Below are 13,431 nucleotides of genomic sequence, written 5' to 3'. Positions count from 1 at the left end.
ACCACAACTCAAAGGCATCAATTCTTCTACGATCTTCCTTATTCACTGTCCAGCTTTCACATCCATATGAGGCTATTGAAAACACCATGGCCTGGGTCAGGCGCACCTTAGTCCTCAAGCTGACATCTCTGCTCTTCAATACTTTAAAAAGTTCCTGGGAATATAGTCATGGCTATAACAAATCCAACCACAGGATTCTTCAGGGACACCAGGCTAGGGGACTTCCAGGCTTCTGCATTACCCCAGGGTCCTGGGCACCCCTGCCATGTACACCTGCTGTCCACTCATGGGTGGCTACCTCTGTGGTCTGTTGCAGGTGACAGATGGAGGCACCATCAAACAGAAGATCTTCACCTTCGACGCCATGTTCTCCACCAACTACTCCCACATGGAGAACTACCGCAAGAGGGAGGACCTGGTGTACCAGTCCACTGTGAGGTGAGGGTCTGGGAGCCACTTGTGGGGGGAAGGGGGGTAGGGGCTGGAGGGGCCCTTCTCTGTGCTCTTGGAACTTCTCAGGAGCACCCTCCATAGGCTTGGATGGCTGTGCTGGGGTCTCTGCTGTACATGTGGGGGGCACATAGGCAGGAAGAGCTCCAGGCCCCTGCACCTAGAGGGACCACCAGGTCCTTGATGCCTGCCCCTCAGCCAGCCCCTCCAGTAGATGGGGTTTCCATACCCCATAGCCAGGTGAGAACACTGAGGCCCAGAGGAGGTGAACTTTGTGCCTAAAGTCACCCAGTCGGCATGTGGCTCCGGAACCCATGCAGCACACGTGTGGACTCCAAGACCACAAAGGGAAATGGACCTAACTGTCCCTGAGTAAAGATCAGAAGCTGGGTAGGGAGGGAGGAGTCCCCAAGGATAGTAGATCTACTTCCACTCCCACTTCCCAGAAGGCTCTGCGGGAACGAAATCAAACTAGACCCATTCCAGTCCCTGCCATTTTCCAGATGCACAGGCATCCACAGGACCAACCCTCCCCCATGTACCTCCAAAAAGGCCCCAAACCTGTCTTAGTCCTCTGACCCTTTGCATGTGCCGGCCCCTTCCTCAGAGAGCCTTTCTCCCATTGAGTATCTGAACAGCTTTCAGAACCCAGCTTAAGCTGATCTCTAGAAGGCCTTCGTCCCAGCAGACCTAGCCGGCTGCGGATGCACTAGTAACTACCTTTCCAGTAGGGGAAGCCCTCACTGCAGTAATGCGGAGTAACTTCATCCCGGCATAGAGGGTTTTGCACACATAGACACAAGCTTTTTGTACATTGCACTTTTTCTAGCCTGGTGCTCAGTCAGAAAGCTGCAGTCTGCTCCAAAACTGGAGGAGCTGGTTGCATTAGACAAAGTGACATAAGTCCACACATCCTCAGGGGAGGGTGGCTGGATATTTCCTGTGAGTGTTAATGTACTGGGTCATCTACAGGCCTTGACCCCGAGGCAGATGGCACTGCTCTCTCCAGACAAGGGTTGGTCCTGGTCTTTGCCACCATGAGTTTCTGGGGGACAAGAAACTTGATGCATTAAAATTAAGACAGGTTTGGAGCCTTTTAGGAAGCACATGGGGGGAGAGTTGGGGTCCTAGGTGACTATGCTTCCTTTCACCTCATCTGCTCAGCTCTTACCAATGATTTGGCATACAGTAGGTACTGAATGTATGTTTGTAAAAATAAACGCATGACACTTAGCCACTGGATCTTTGTTTCCTCGTGGGTAGAATTAGAAAGTGGAGTAAGGAGTCTGCGAAGACGTCCAGCCAGGCAGAGCAGGAATCTTGGTTAGGTGGGGTGCTCCCTGGAGGACTGTGGGTCTGTGTCTCCTCCCTACTCCTCACTGGACTTCAAGCCAGGAACTCAAATCCAGCCTCTGTGGCTCTGCGAAGATTCCTAAATCTCTGCACAGATGCCTCATTCATCTATTTATAATTTCTCCTGCACTCACTCCCAACAAGGATTTGGGGCACCTTAAAATATTAAAGCACACCTAAGACAAGTCAGTTACAACAAGATGAAAAAGGAGGTGAAAACTCCTTTTGGAGAAGAAAATCACTATTCTGGGAAGCTTGGAGGATTTGTAGCAGTCAGTGAGCTCTCAGATCATCCCTGAGCTCCAGAAACCAAATTCTGCCGTTCCTACCATGTGCATGGTTAGCATGGTCTCTGAGAAGCCCTCAAAACCTATCCCATCATTTTCAGCCCCCACCCCGCCACCACCACTAGCCCTCTAGGGAGACTCTTTGGCTCTGATTTCTAAGGCAGAGGAAATACCCAGGGACCACGCAGAACATTCTTGACCCCCACCCTCCAGTGCTGGATCTTATACCAGAAGGTGCGGCTCCAAGTGCCGCTAAGCTAAGCTACTTCCTACTGTGTGACCATAGTCTAGGGCCTTGACTGACCTCCCTGCTTCAGTTTCCTCACCTTCAAACAATTGTGGGATTTAAGTGAAATATATGTCCAAAGGCCTGAGTTCAAATCCTGACACATCAGCCTCCCAGGGTCAGTGGATCTGTAATTATGAGTTTCCTGCCCTCTGAAAGTGAGCTCCTCACTGTAGCATGCTCCCTGCCACCTTGTGAGGATTTGAGATTTGCGCAAAGAGTCAGCACACCATTGTTGAGCTGAGCGATGCAGATCTGCTGTTACTATTCAGCCCCTCCTTCCCCACCAGAAAACAAAACAGAACCCCAAACACCATTTTATGAATCTCATAAAGCTTCCTTACACATTTCTCATTTGATGTTCACTAACCATCATGTAGATACAGACCGGCATTATTATTTTCTCCTGCCTTATCTTTCAGAAGGGGGCAGAGTTCAGAGGGGTCAAGAGTCATGCCCAAGAGTCCTGAGCTGGAAGGACATGGGTTTGGTCAGTCCCCAAGCCACCTGTTCTTACCCTACACCATGCTGCCTTCCTCATTTTACAGTTGAGGAAATTGAGGCCCAGAGAGGGCCTGAGATTTACCCAAGGTCACACAGCAGTATTGAATCTAAACCCTGTTCTCCATACTTGTGGCTTTCCTTCCCATTCCATGCCTCTCCTTAGCTTTCTTCCTGAGCCTCAGTTACTGTGGGGGTATCCTAAGCAGAGAAGCCCAGGTGCTGAGCTGTCTGGTCTGACTTGGGGACAATAGCCAGAAGGCCACAGGCCAAGGGGAGGAAGGAGCAGGTCTAATCCAATTGGGGACAGTTGCCTGCCTGCCCAGGCAGAGTGCTTGAGAAAGCAGCCTGGCAAGGCTGCAGGGCCCCATTAGGGCGGGCTGTGGGGTGCACCGGGCTCCACATTTACATATAAATGAAGATATTTACAAATTAATGCATCTCAACTAGAGAGTCCCAGCTCACAGCTGTCTGACTGTTTCCTCTTCAGCTGGGGAGTGGGGGTAGAATGAGGCTGAGCAGATTACTAAGAATTGGCAGAAAGCAGTTTTCTGGGTAACAGAGAGGGGTCCCTAGGAATCTGGGGGCTGTTCCTCTTGCTGGAGGGCCCCTGAAAGACAGAGTGGAGGGGGCAGACTTGGGCAGTCTCTGTCCCTCTGAAGTCCCTAGAGGCCCCATCTAGTTCTGAACCTAGAGCTCCCAGTTTGAAATTTGCCATCATTTGTTCCTTCGAAGGACATTTAGCTGAGCACCTACTAAAAGACTGGCCCAGGATGTAGCGGTTAATAAGAAAGACCAAGCTTCCAATTTCGTGGGAGAGACAGGAGATAAACAAGGATGGCAAATGTGTAAAGAAATGTATCGTTTCAGATTAAACAAAGACAAGAAGCGATCTTGTAGTGTAGGGACAAGCAGTAACGGAGCACTAGGGGTACGGGGTGCCATTTAGAGGGGGTCAGGACCCCCCAGGAAGGTGAGACTTGAGAGTGGGAAGGAGGGGTCTGTGGTAGAGACAGGTGGGGATGTATCAGCGCCTGCCCATATGGCTTTAGTCTTCATTCCCTGTCCTCCTACACACACTGCCCACACAACTGCTCCCCATGAGAAAGATGTAGCCATCCATAAAGATTACAGCCTTGAATACCCTGGGGACAGTTGTACTCTGTCCTTCTGGACCACTCTGAGTTGGGAACTAACCCCACTCACCACACCACCAGCCTCAGGCTCTTTCCAGGACTATCTCATCCACTAGTGTCAGCTCACACTGCAGTGGTACCAGGGACTGCTCATCCCAACAGCCTTACCTTGACCCTTCTATGTTCTCCACGTTCCCTTGTTCCCCTTTGGGATGAAGGCCCACTGGCTTGTCCAGAACAACCACCACATGTACCTGGCTTCCTTCCCTTCCTGATCTCCTCCCTCTGGTCCCTACCAGCACTTTCAGGAATCTCCTCCAAAGTAAAGCACATGCACCCAAGTCCTTGCCTGGGATCTGCCTCTCTGCCTCTTGGCGACCCAGCCTAAAGTGTGGTGGCAGCAATATGAACCTTGTGACAGTTCCAACTGTTGACTTGTGGCCCATCAGTCCTCCACACTTGCCCTAAGGCTCCCTGCCTTGGCCCCATTCACCTGTGTCCGGGCTCAGCAGCTGGTAGGAGTGGATTGACAGAGTCACCTCCCAAGAGAAAATATTGATCTTGTGGGCAAAACTCAGTCTCCTCAAGAATGTGGTGGCTGTCAGGTGGAGCTGTGACCTCTTTGGCCGTCAGGGTGAATCACAGTGACCCCAATCCCACACATGCTATAGTCAACATTTTCCCCATCCCATCTGCTCAGTAGGTGTAGGTAGTGAGGGGCATGGGGCAGGTTTTACCGGTTCTGATTTGGGGTGAGGGAATCTATGTTAGGCACACTTCTTCCTTTCCCCTACCAACTCCTCACACACCCTGACCTCCTTCTCTAAGTCTACCTGATTCTATACTCATTCTTTCTGGTTCAGCTGCAGCACCTCTTCCTCCAGGAAGCCCGTCCTGACTGCCCAGGCTGGGTGCGGTGCCTCAGTGTACTCCCTTTCTTATACTTGGTGCCCTGTGAGCAGATATTCACAGTCAGCCTCCCTAGAAAGACCAGAAGCTCTATGAGAACAGGGACTGAGTCTAATTTCTTCTACACCATCTCCCCAGCCCCAGTACAACACTTCCTTGGCAATTGTGGACATAAGTGGAGAAAACAATATGTTTAAGACTCGGCTTCTAGATAAGGGAAGCTTGGAGAGGAATGATTCCTGTCTCCCTACCTTCCATCAGCATTTACATCATTCATTCACTCATTCAGGAGCAATGAAAATGGTGAATGAGCCATACTCACTCAGACCTGCCCCTGCAGGGTAAATAATGTAGGAATGAAAGTATGAGAGGAGACAGACAATAAAAATATGTATAAAGGACAAGGACAAATGTTTACGGTTTGTGATGCGTGTAGTGATGAAATAAAGTCATGTGATAAGGAGTGATGGAAGGAGTAATTGACATGAGTCGTCAAGGAAGGCCTCTTGTAGGAGATGGCATCTCAGCATCCTTTAACCTGTAGGAGAACGAGGATCCAGTCAGGCAAGGTTGGGGAGAGGAATGGTGTTACATGCAGAGGGTACAGCAAGTGCAAAGGTCCTGAGGTGACTGTGAGTTTGCCGTGATCTAGGAGCTGCCATGGAATCAGAGGAGTAAGGAAATAAGGTGGCATTTATTCTGAGGGTGCTGGAAGCTACTGAAGTTGGTGATCTGCTGTGGCCAGGAACAGATTAACCAGTAAGCATGAGGTATACGAACTTACATTGAACAAGATACACATGGGCTTCACTGTACTTACCTGCTAATCTGTGGTGACCTCTTGCACCTGGGTTTCCCCACGTCTTTGACGTGCTGGGGAACGAGGTAAACTGTGCTCTGCAGATCTCTGGGCAGGCACCACTGGACCCATGTGTACCATGCTGACTGTATAATCCAGCCCTGGTTGTGTCGTGCATTTTGTAATGCTCATCCTGGTTACGAGTGGAGCGCAGGTTGAAGAAGAATATCTAGGGAAAGACAGAGAAATTTCTTCACAGGCTCAGGGCTCAAATTTCCAAAACTGTGAGTCTGAAAGAAGGAGCCAGACCACCACCTGGGGCTGTTGGGGGCTGGGAGCCAGCTGGGGGGGGGGTCTGATTTCCTCGCTACACCAACATGTGACCGACACCCACAATTGCACGTGGTTGTCATTGAGTACAGCTGTGTGGGCAGGGTGGGGTCTGGAGACTGGAGAATTCATGTGCACAGTTCACCTTCCTAATTCATATTTATCAGGGGAGAGAGATGTGGGAGAAATCAAGTAAATGAAAAAAGATCCTGGAGGTTAGAGGATGCTGAAAGAAATGCCACTTCCTTTATTACTTGGAGCCGCATCAGCTCATGTATTCATTCAACGGTAGAGATGGAGCATATGTGGTATGCAAGGCAGAAAGCTGGGGGCACTGAGCCCCAAAGCACAGTCACGATCTAACTCCTGTATCCAAGGGCTTAAAGTCTATTTTCCCTCCTCTCCCCACACCCTGTTTGCCTCCAAACTCCTCCAAGGCCTAGCCGTATCTTTTTTCATCTCAGTAACCCCAGAATCGACTTGGCATTTAGAAAGGAACAATAAATATTTTGTGGAATGAAAGGAGAGAGAAACGTGGAGATAAATAGCTAACAATTCAAGTAATAAAGTGATAGCTGTCATTGGAGAGATTCTGATATTAAGCAACGGAGATCAGAGACAGAAATCATGGAGACGGTGGCATCTGAAGTGGCCCTAGAAACAGAAGTAGACAACGAGGTGGGAACACACAGGCACGCTATGCAGAGGACACACGTGTGCCAAGGCGTGGAGATAGGAAAGTACTCAGGCAAACAATGGCTTCAAAGTAGAAACCTCTGGGACCTGTTGAAATGAAAAATAAAATGAAAAAAAAAAAAAAAAAGTGGCTGACTTTAAATGGATAAAATTTACTGTTTGGTCTGAAGACCAGAATCCGACTTCTTAAGAAGGGTGTGTTTCCTTTTAAAATCTTCATGTCCCTTTTGCAGTTTCATCTATGCATTTGTAGGACAAACTCTCTCTTCACTGTTGGTACAAAGTTTTCTTGGCCACCTAACCCTTGTGGATTTGAAAGTCGAACTCTCTAGCTCTTTTCTCCCTCTGCATATTAACATGAACCATGTTGGGGTTTTTTTTCTCAAAATATACATAACAGATACTGTTTGCTCACACAGTGGTCATTCACTTGCTTATCGGTTGTTCAACCATTCAGCAAGCACATGTTAAATACTTGCTACACGCCAGACTCTTTCAAGGTGCTGGGCAACAGGACAGACACAAGACAGATTACTCTCACGTTGACTTGGACTCGTGTCCCGCCCATGTGTGTCAGAGTAAAACTGTGCTCCATAGGGTTTCCAATGGCTCTTTTTTTCAGAAGTAGATCACCACACAGTTTCTCTGGTGCACCTCTGGGTGAACTTCAAACACCAACCTTACTGAGTGCTTAACCATTTACATAAACCCTGCCTTTATGAAAGGTGCTATCCAAGGTTCTGCCCAATTCCTAACCCCAAGGGGAAATCCCATTCCTTTGTCTCTCATCCAAAAGATCATCCTGGAATGCAAATGAGTGAGAATGACATTATAAAAATAGCAATGAGCCCATTTTAACATTCTCTTCATAGCAGATTATATGACAAGCCTTTCAGTGGAAACAGCAATAGAAAACCCTTGACCTTCAACCACAAGTGGGTCTCACACTATAATCAGGGATCTGTTAGGAGAGGACTGCAGTTCTTCTTTTGGCCACTAGGGGAACTTTCAGTAAATTCATAAGTTGGATCTACTCATCATCTAGCAACAAAGCAACCCACCCATGGTGTCTACTTCAAAGATCCGTCCATAGACCACATGCTTTAGGATCACCTTGTATATTTCTTTAAAATATCAATTGCTGGGCCCAGGAAATCTAATTCTAGCAGTCTAGACTTGGGCCTGGGGAATCTGGTTTTTTACTATGTTTTCCAAGTGAAGGTGTTGTCAGTGAGATTTGGAAAGCTCACATGACACCTTACATCTGATCCAGCGTGAAACTCCCAGACAGATCATTCTAATTGTTGCTGGTAACTGATGGTCAGCGGACCGTTGTTCTAAGACTTCCTGTCTGATTTAAAGGTGACCTTGCAGGCTGTTCCCTGAGACCAAAGTGACCTCACAGACACAGGGAAATTCCAGGGGGCAGGGTCACACCTTGTGGAGGGCCACCAGGTGTTGCCCATAGAACAATGACCATGAACTTGTGCTAGACCCAGGGAGGGCTCTACGGAGGAGGACTAGGAGAAAGATCCTCTTTCTATAGCTCCATGGTGATGGTAGTTTCCCCAAAAGCAGAAGTCTGTCCACACTTTTCACATCAAATATGCCGCTGGACCAATCCCTGTCTCCTGTCCTAGCACACCAATTAGCAGAGGGAGGAGGGCTAGGGCACCACCGGCTGTATCAGGTAGGTATGTGAGGCAGAGTTTCACTGAGACCACTAGAGCCCTTCTCAGCCTTCTCCTGGATCTTCTCTTTCAGGGTCAAGGACCCCCTCCCCCCATCTCTGGATTCTGAGTGTCCAGCACAGGGTCTCAGTCAAGGCTTGATGAGCAGATGGGTTATTCAAATGTGGAAGAATCATTTCAAGCAATCAGCAAAAGGCCCTCTATCCTTTGACCCTCTTGGAGGGCAGATTTCAGACTCATGGAATACTGTTGTAGAGATGATTCAATGATGGAAGAGCAGAGAGGGGAGGCCACTTGCCCAAGGTCACACAGCTTCCCCAGAGGGAGCCTGGGCTAGCCCCCAAACTTTGGAATTCCACAGCCCAGGGGAGGTAGTCCACTAGTTGGATCTCTGAATAATTGAGGGCTGGCTTGTTCATTCAGCCAATGGCAGCTGAGTGCCCACCCCTGTCAGAACCTATGCTAGGCGCTGGAGACTCGGGACCTTAGTGAGGGAGGCTGACCTGTGACCTGGTCTCAGTGCTGACACGAATGTGTGTGCATACATATACACACAGAGATACACACAGGTACAAACAAAGGTACATCGCAGAGACGTACACACATATAGTCACAAGCACACATCTACACACACAGATCCTCACACAGATACGCATGTGCACAGGACACACAGACCTCCAGGTAAGAAACTGCCAGCATCAGTGACCACCTTAATAATAGCCACTGCCTGGCAGTTCCAGCCCCCCTGACACTCTGACTAAGGAAGCCAAGTGCCGCCCAATCCTGGCTCCCTTGCAGCCTCCACTGGCAGCATCGATTCGGTTTGACTTGCAGAGAAATCCTTTTAACCTAACATGCTTTGCCTGCTCTGTTTCCATTGAGCAGGTACCCTCTTCACTGCTTCTCTCCTCTTCCTGCCCCTGCTGCCTCTCTCCCCAGCTCCTGGTACTGACCTTTCCATTGTCTACTTTCTTGCGCCTTCTCCAGGGGTTGCCTGTCCTTCTCTGACTTTTTGAAGCCCAGTGGTACTCCCAAGTTCAGCTTATAGGCCCCTTGGTTCTCTGCAGAACCCATCTCTAGCCAAGGTGCTCCAGGGGTATTTTGTGCTGTTCCATTCCAGCTCTTCTCAGTCGAGGTACATTATACCCTCAGACATGGACCTCCCCCACCCAGCCCACAAGCAGAGCAGCTGGGGTCCCCGCAAGGCCATGCACAGCCTATCCTTGGCCATTCTGCAGGGGTCAACCTCCTCCCCTTTCCCCATTTAAAATCCTTCTCCTCCCCTCACTCTCTATCCACAGAAGCAGAACCCCTCTATTTGCTCTTTGACATCCAGTTCCCTGCACTCTCCTGTGGTTTTCCATTCTTAGCACCATATTCTTCTCTTATTCCTCATTTGACTAATAATGAAAAAGTGGTTGTTGTTGTTAAGTGCCGTTGAGTCAGTTCTGACTCGGGGACTTTGTATAGGGTTTCTGAGGAGCAGCTGGTGGGTTTGAACCTCCAACCTTTTGGTTTGCAACCTAGTACTTTATCCTACAACACCACACCAGGAGTCCTCCAAATCCATATAGATTACAGCCATGAAAAACCCTATGGAGCAGTTACGCTCTGTCACACGTGACATCATCATGACTCAGCCGGTGTTTGGAGAGGATATGTCTTCTCTGTGCACATGGACACACATGCATAGGTGTGGCACCCATAATGCTTTGGCATCTCCTCCCCTGCCCAACCTTACCCACATGCCTTGAGCCCTTCCCTGGCTCAACAGTTACCCTAGAAGCATGAGCCCTTGATTTTGAGGTGCCAGGAGCCCCAGAAACTTCAAGGGTGTCCCAGTTTATATTTTGTGGGGGAAGGTGATGAGTTTTTAGCTTTGGTCTTGAGTCAGTGGAGGCTGAGATGTTCTGTTGAGTCCATAGCTGTCCCTGAGCAGCCCCCTCCACCCACATACTCATGATCTGTGTGTCCTCAGATCTCAAGGAGACCACATGAACCCCAAGAACCTACCCTTCCTCTCCAGTCTTCTCCCCAGGGAGGGATGTGCTTGCAAAGTGGTTTGCTGCCCTCTGGTGATACACTAGGGTACTGCAATCGGAGGGCTCCTTACCTGTGGCCCCCAACTACCAAAGATGGCTGGAACTTACTCTTAGCCTTCAACCCTGGTCTTTTCTCTGTCAAGATCAGGGACCCTCCTCTTTCAACTCTTGGTGTCCAGCAAAGGGTCTCAGTATAGGCTTGTTGGTTTAATGAGCTGACAGTTTATCCAAATATGGAACAATCATTTCAGTAAGTAAAACTCCCTCCCATCCATTACCTGGTTAAGTTCCCACAACCACCCATGGAAGGCAGATCTCAGATTCTACTTACAGGCAATTGAGCTCAGCTCAGAGAGGACAGGCGACTTGTTCTGGGTCACAGAGCAAGAGATAGGCCTTCCCTGCTGATGGGGCTGAGCCCCTGGTACTGATGGAGTGGAGTGGCTTTGGGTAACCTACCAATTAATTGCCCCTCTTGATGGAAGTTTGCCCATGTTCCATGCTGGGCACCACTGGGAATGTGATTCTGAGGAGGTATCCCCAGGGATCATGACATGTTTCCAGCCACTGCAGGTAAGGGTTCATCTGCCATCTAACAAATGCTTCTTTGTTAACTGCAGACACTGGGAATCAGGGAGGTGAGGTGTCTGTCCCCACGGGGTGGACAGTCCCAGATATAGGGAGAGGTGATGATGATGATGATGAGGAGGAGGATGACGAGTTCTTCTGGGACAAGGTCAGCGAGTGGTGAGATAAAGCCCTCAAGGAAAGGCCCGGGAGTGAGCATTTCAGGCAGAGGGAAAATCAGGAGTTTGAGAGAGGAGCAGAAGGGAGCCCTGAGGTGGAGAAATCAGCAGGCATCTTGTATGGCGCAGCTTTGGGGAACTGGAACGAGCTCCGAATCGTCTTTGTTACTGTGTAGATTCACCCTCCATGGGTTTGTGTGTCTGCGTTCCCACATCTCCCAGTTGAGGCCAATCATGATGGCCTATGTCCATATTTTGAGTAGTGACTTTGTGGAGCCTTGGTTCTCAACCTCCAGGACACACTAGAAAGACCCAGAGGGGCTTTGGAAACCCAGAATGCCTAGGCCATGCCCCGGTTAAATCAGAACCTGAGGTGGAGCAGAGGCATGGGCGTTTGTAATATGGAGGGAAGACTGAGGAACATTTTTAGGTCATTCTGGATCATTAAAGTTTGAGTTGTATTCTAAGAAGGACAAGGCATCGTTGGAGCAGTAACGGGGGCCTTGTTTTGCATGCTAACATTGATAGAAGACCACCTTGCTCTTGGGGAAGGAGCCTTGGCAGAGCAGTGGTTATGCATTAAGCTGCTAACTGAAAGGGCCTGAAGGGCATCCTACAAGCAAGCCACTCTGCAATAGAAAGATGTGATCACCTGCTTCCATAAAGATTGTTATTGTTGTTGTAAGTGCTATCCAGTCAGTTCCAACTCAAAGCGATCCTGTGTAGGGTTTCCGAAGAGCGCCTGGTGGGTTTGAACCATCAACCTTGCAGTTAACAGTCCAGCGCTCATCCTACAGCACCACTCCAGGACTCTTCCATCAAGATTATAGCCATGGACACCCTATGAGCATTTCTATTCTGTGCTATAGGGACACTATGAGTCAGAACCAACTTGGCAGCATTGAGTTTGGGGTGAACGCAGGGAGACTGGGGTGGAAAGGGATGGGACTGGGTAGGGTGAAAGTATTGGAGGCAGAGAGAGTGATGAAAGAAGACTTTGGAAGCAGAGCTGGTGGACTTCACTGATGGATAGAAAGGGAAGGGATACCACAAGGGAGGAATTGAATAAAGGTGGTCTCTAGGGTCAAAAGGTCCTGGTATGATGTTGTAAGATCAGCACTGGACTGCTAACCATAAGGCTGGTGGCTCAAACCCACTAGTCACTCTTTGGAAACCCTATACAGGATCCTTATGAGTTGGAATCGACTCGACGGTACCTAACACCAACAACTAGGGCCTGGCTGTAGCATTTGGGTGAAGAGGGACTCCATACAGAGATAGGGAGAGCAGGGAGAACAAGCTAGGGTCGGGATGGGGACAGAGCTCAAGTCTGTTTGGCCATGCTAGATGTGTCTAGAGTGTCTCAGACACTCAATCTGAGATGGCAAGTAGGTTGATGGAAACATGGAGATGGGGCAAGGTCATGACTGTAGGGGCCATTTAAAGCCACTGCTCCCTCCAGCTGTCAGAATGGATCTACAGGTGTTTACCGGGCTATGAAAACTCCACGGCCCAGAGACTGTGGGTGACTTCCCTGAGGTCACCCAGCAAGTCAGCTGTGGTCTCAGAATTCAAAATTTCTGACCCCTAGACAAGGGCCATTTCTACTTCACAGTCCAACAGAGCTTCCCCCCCGACCGCCCAGCTCCCAACCTACTGCCGTGGAACAGAATTGCTGAGCTGGCAAATCATTTATATATCTGCAGTTGGAAAGCCAGAGCTGTTAGAAAATATATATACACACACACACACACACATACACACTCACACACATATCCTTTTACTTCTAAGTAAAAAAAAAAAAACAGTAACTGGCCTGTCAGCTTTATTACTAATTGCACAACTACTTTATTGCTGGTATTTTAAAAAAACAAAACCTAAAAACTGAGGGCTAAAAATGTCCTGGAAAGACTTAATTTAGTAAACAGTTCAGAACTAAGTATTTGTCACTGTGGTATTTCTTCACATCAGACTTTGCTCTAGGTGATTCTACCTTCCTCTTTAATATATTATGGCAACCTAATAAAGTCCCCAGGTTTGGGGGGAATCTGCTTCCCTTAGAAGGTAACTGTGTTTCAGAAAGTGCAGTTAAGTGGGATTGATGAGGAGTGGAGAGGTCTGGGGAGCCTGAGGGTCTTGGAAAAGTATGGCTGGGGTGGGGGCAAGGCAGGAGATGTATGTGGGTGGGCACTATGTACTGCTGAG

At 49.0% G+C, this 13,431-nt stretch overlaps 1 protein-coding gene across 1 annotated transcript in view; it reads left to right on the top strand.

Annotated features, from left to right (window-relative positions):
* IGSF21 (immunoglobin superfamily, member 21) overlaps positions 1-13,431 on the top strand; it is a 211,819-nt gene that overhangs the window by 89,554 nt on the left and 108,834 nt on the right. The window contains exon 2 of the mRNA XM_006866336.1: positions 317-438. Coding sequence (XP_006866398.1) covers positions 317-438 — 122 coding nt within the window. The remainder of the gene's footprint in view (positions 1-316; positions 439-13,431) is intronic.

This window comes from Chrysochloris asiatica, unplaced genomic scaffold (assembly GCF_000296735.1).
Source record: "Chrysochloris asiatica unplaced genomic scaffold, ChrAsi1.0 scaffold00090, whole genome shotgun sequence".
Lineage (NCBI taxonomy): Eukaryota > Metazoa > Chordata > Mammalia > Afrosoricida > Chrysochloridae > Chrysochloris > Chrysochloris asiatica.
This window is presented reverse-complemented; position numbering and strand designations above follow the sequence as displayed.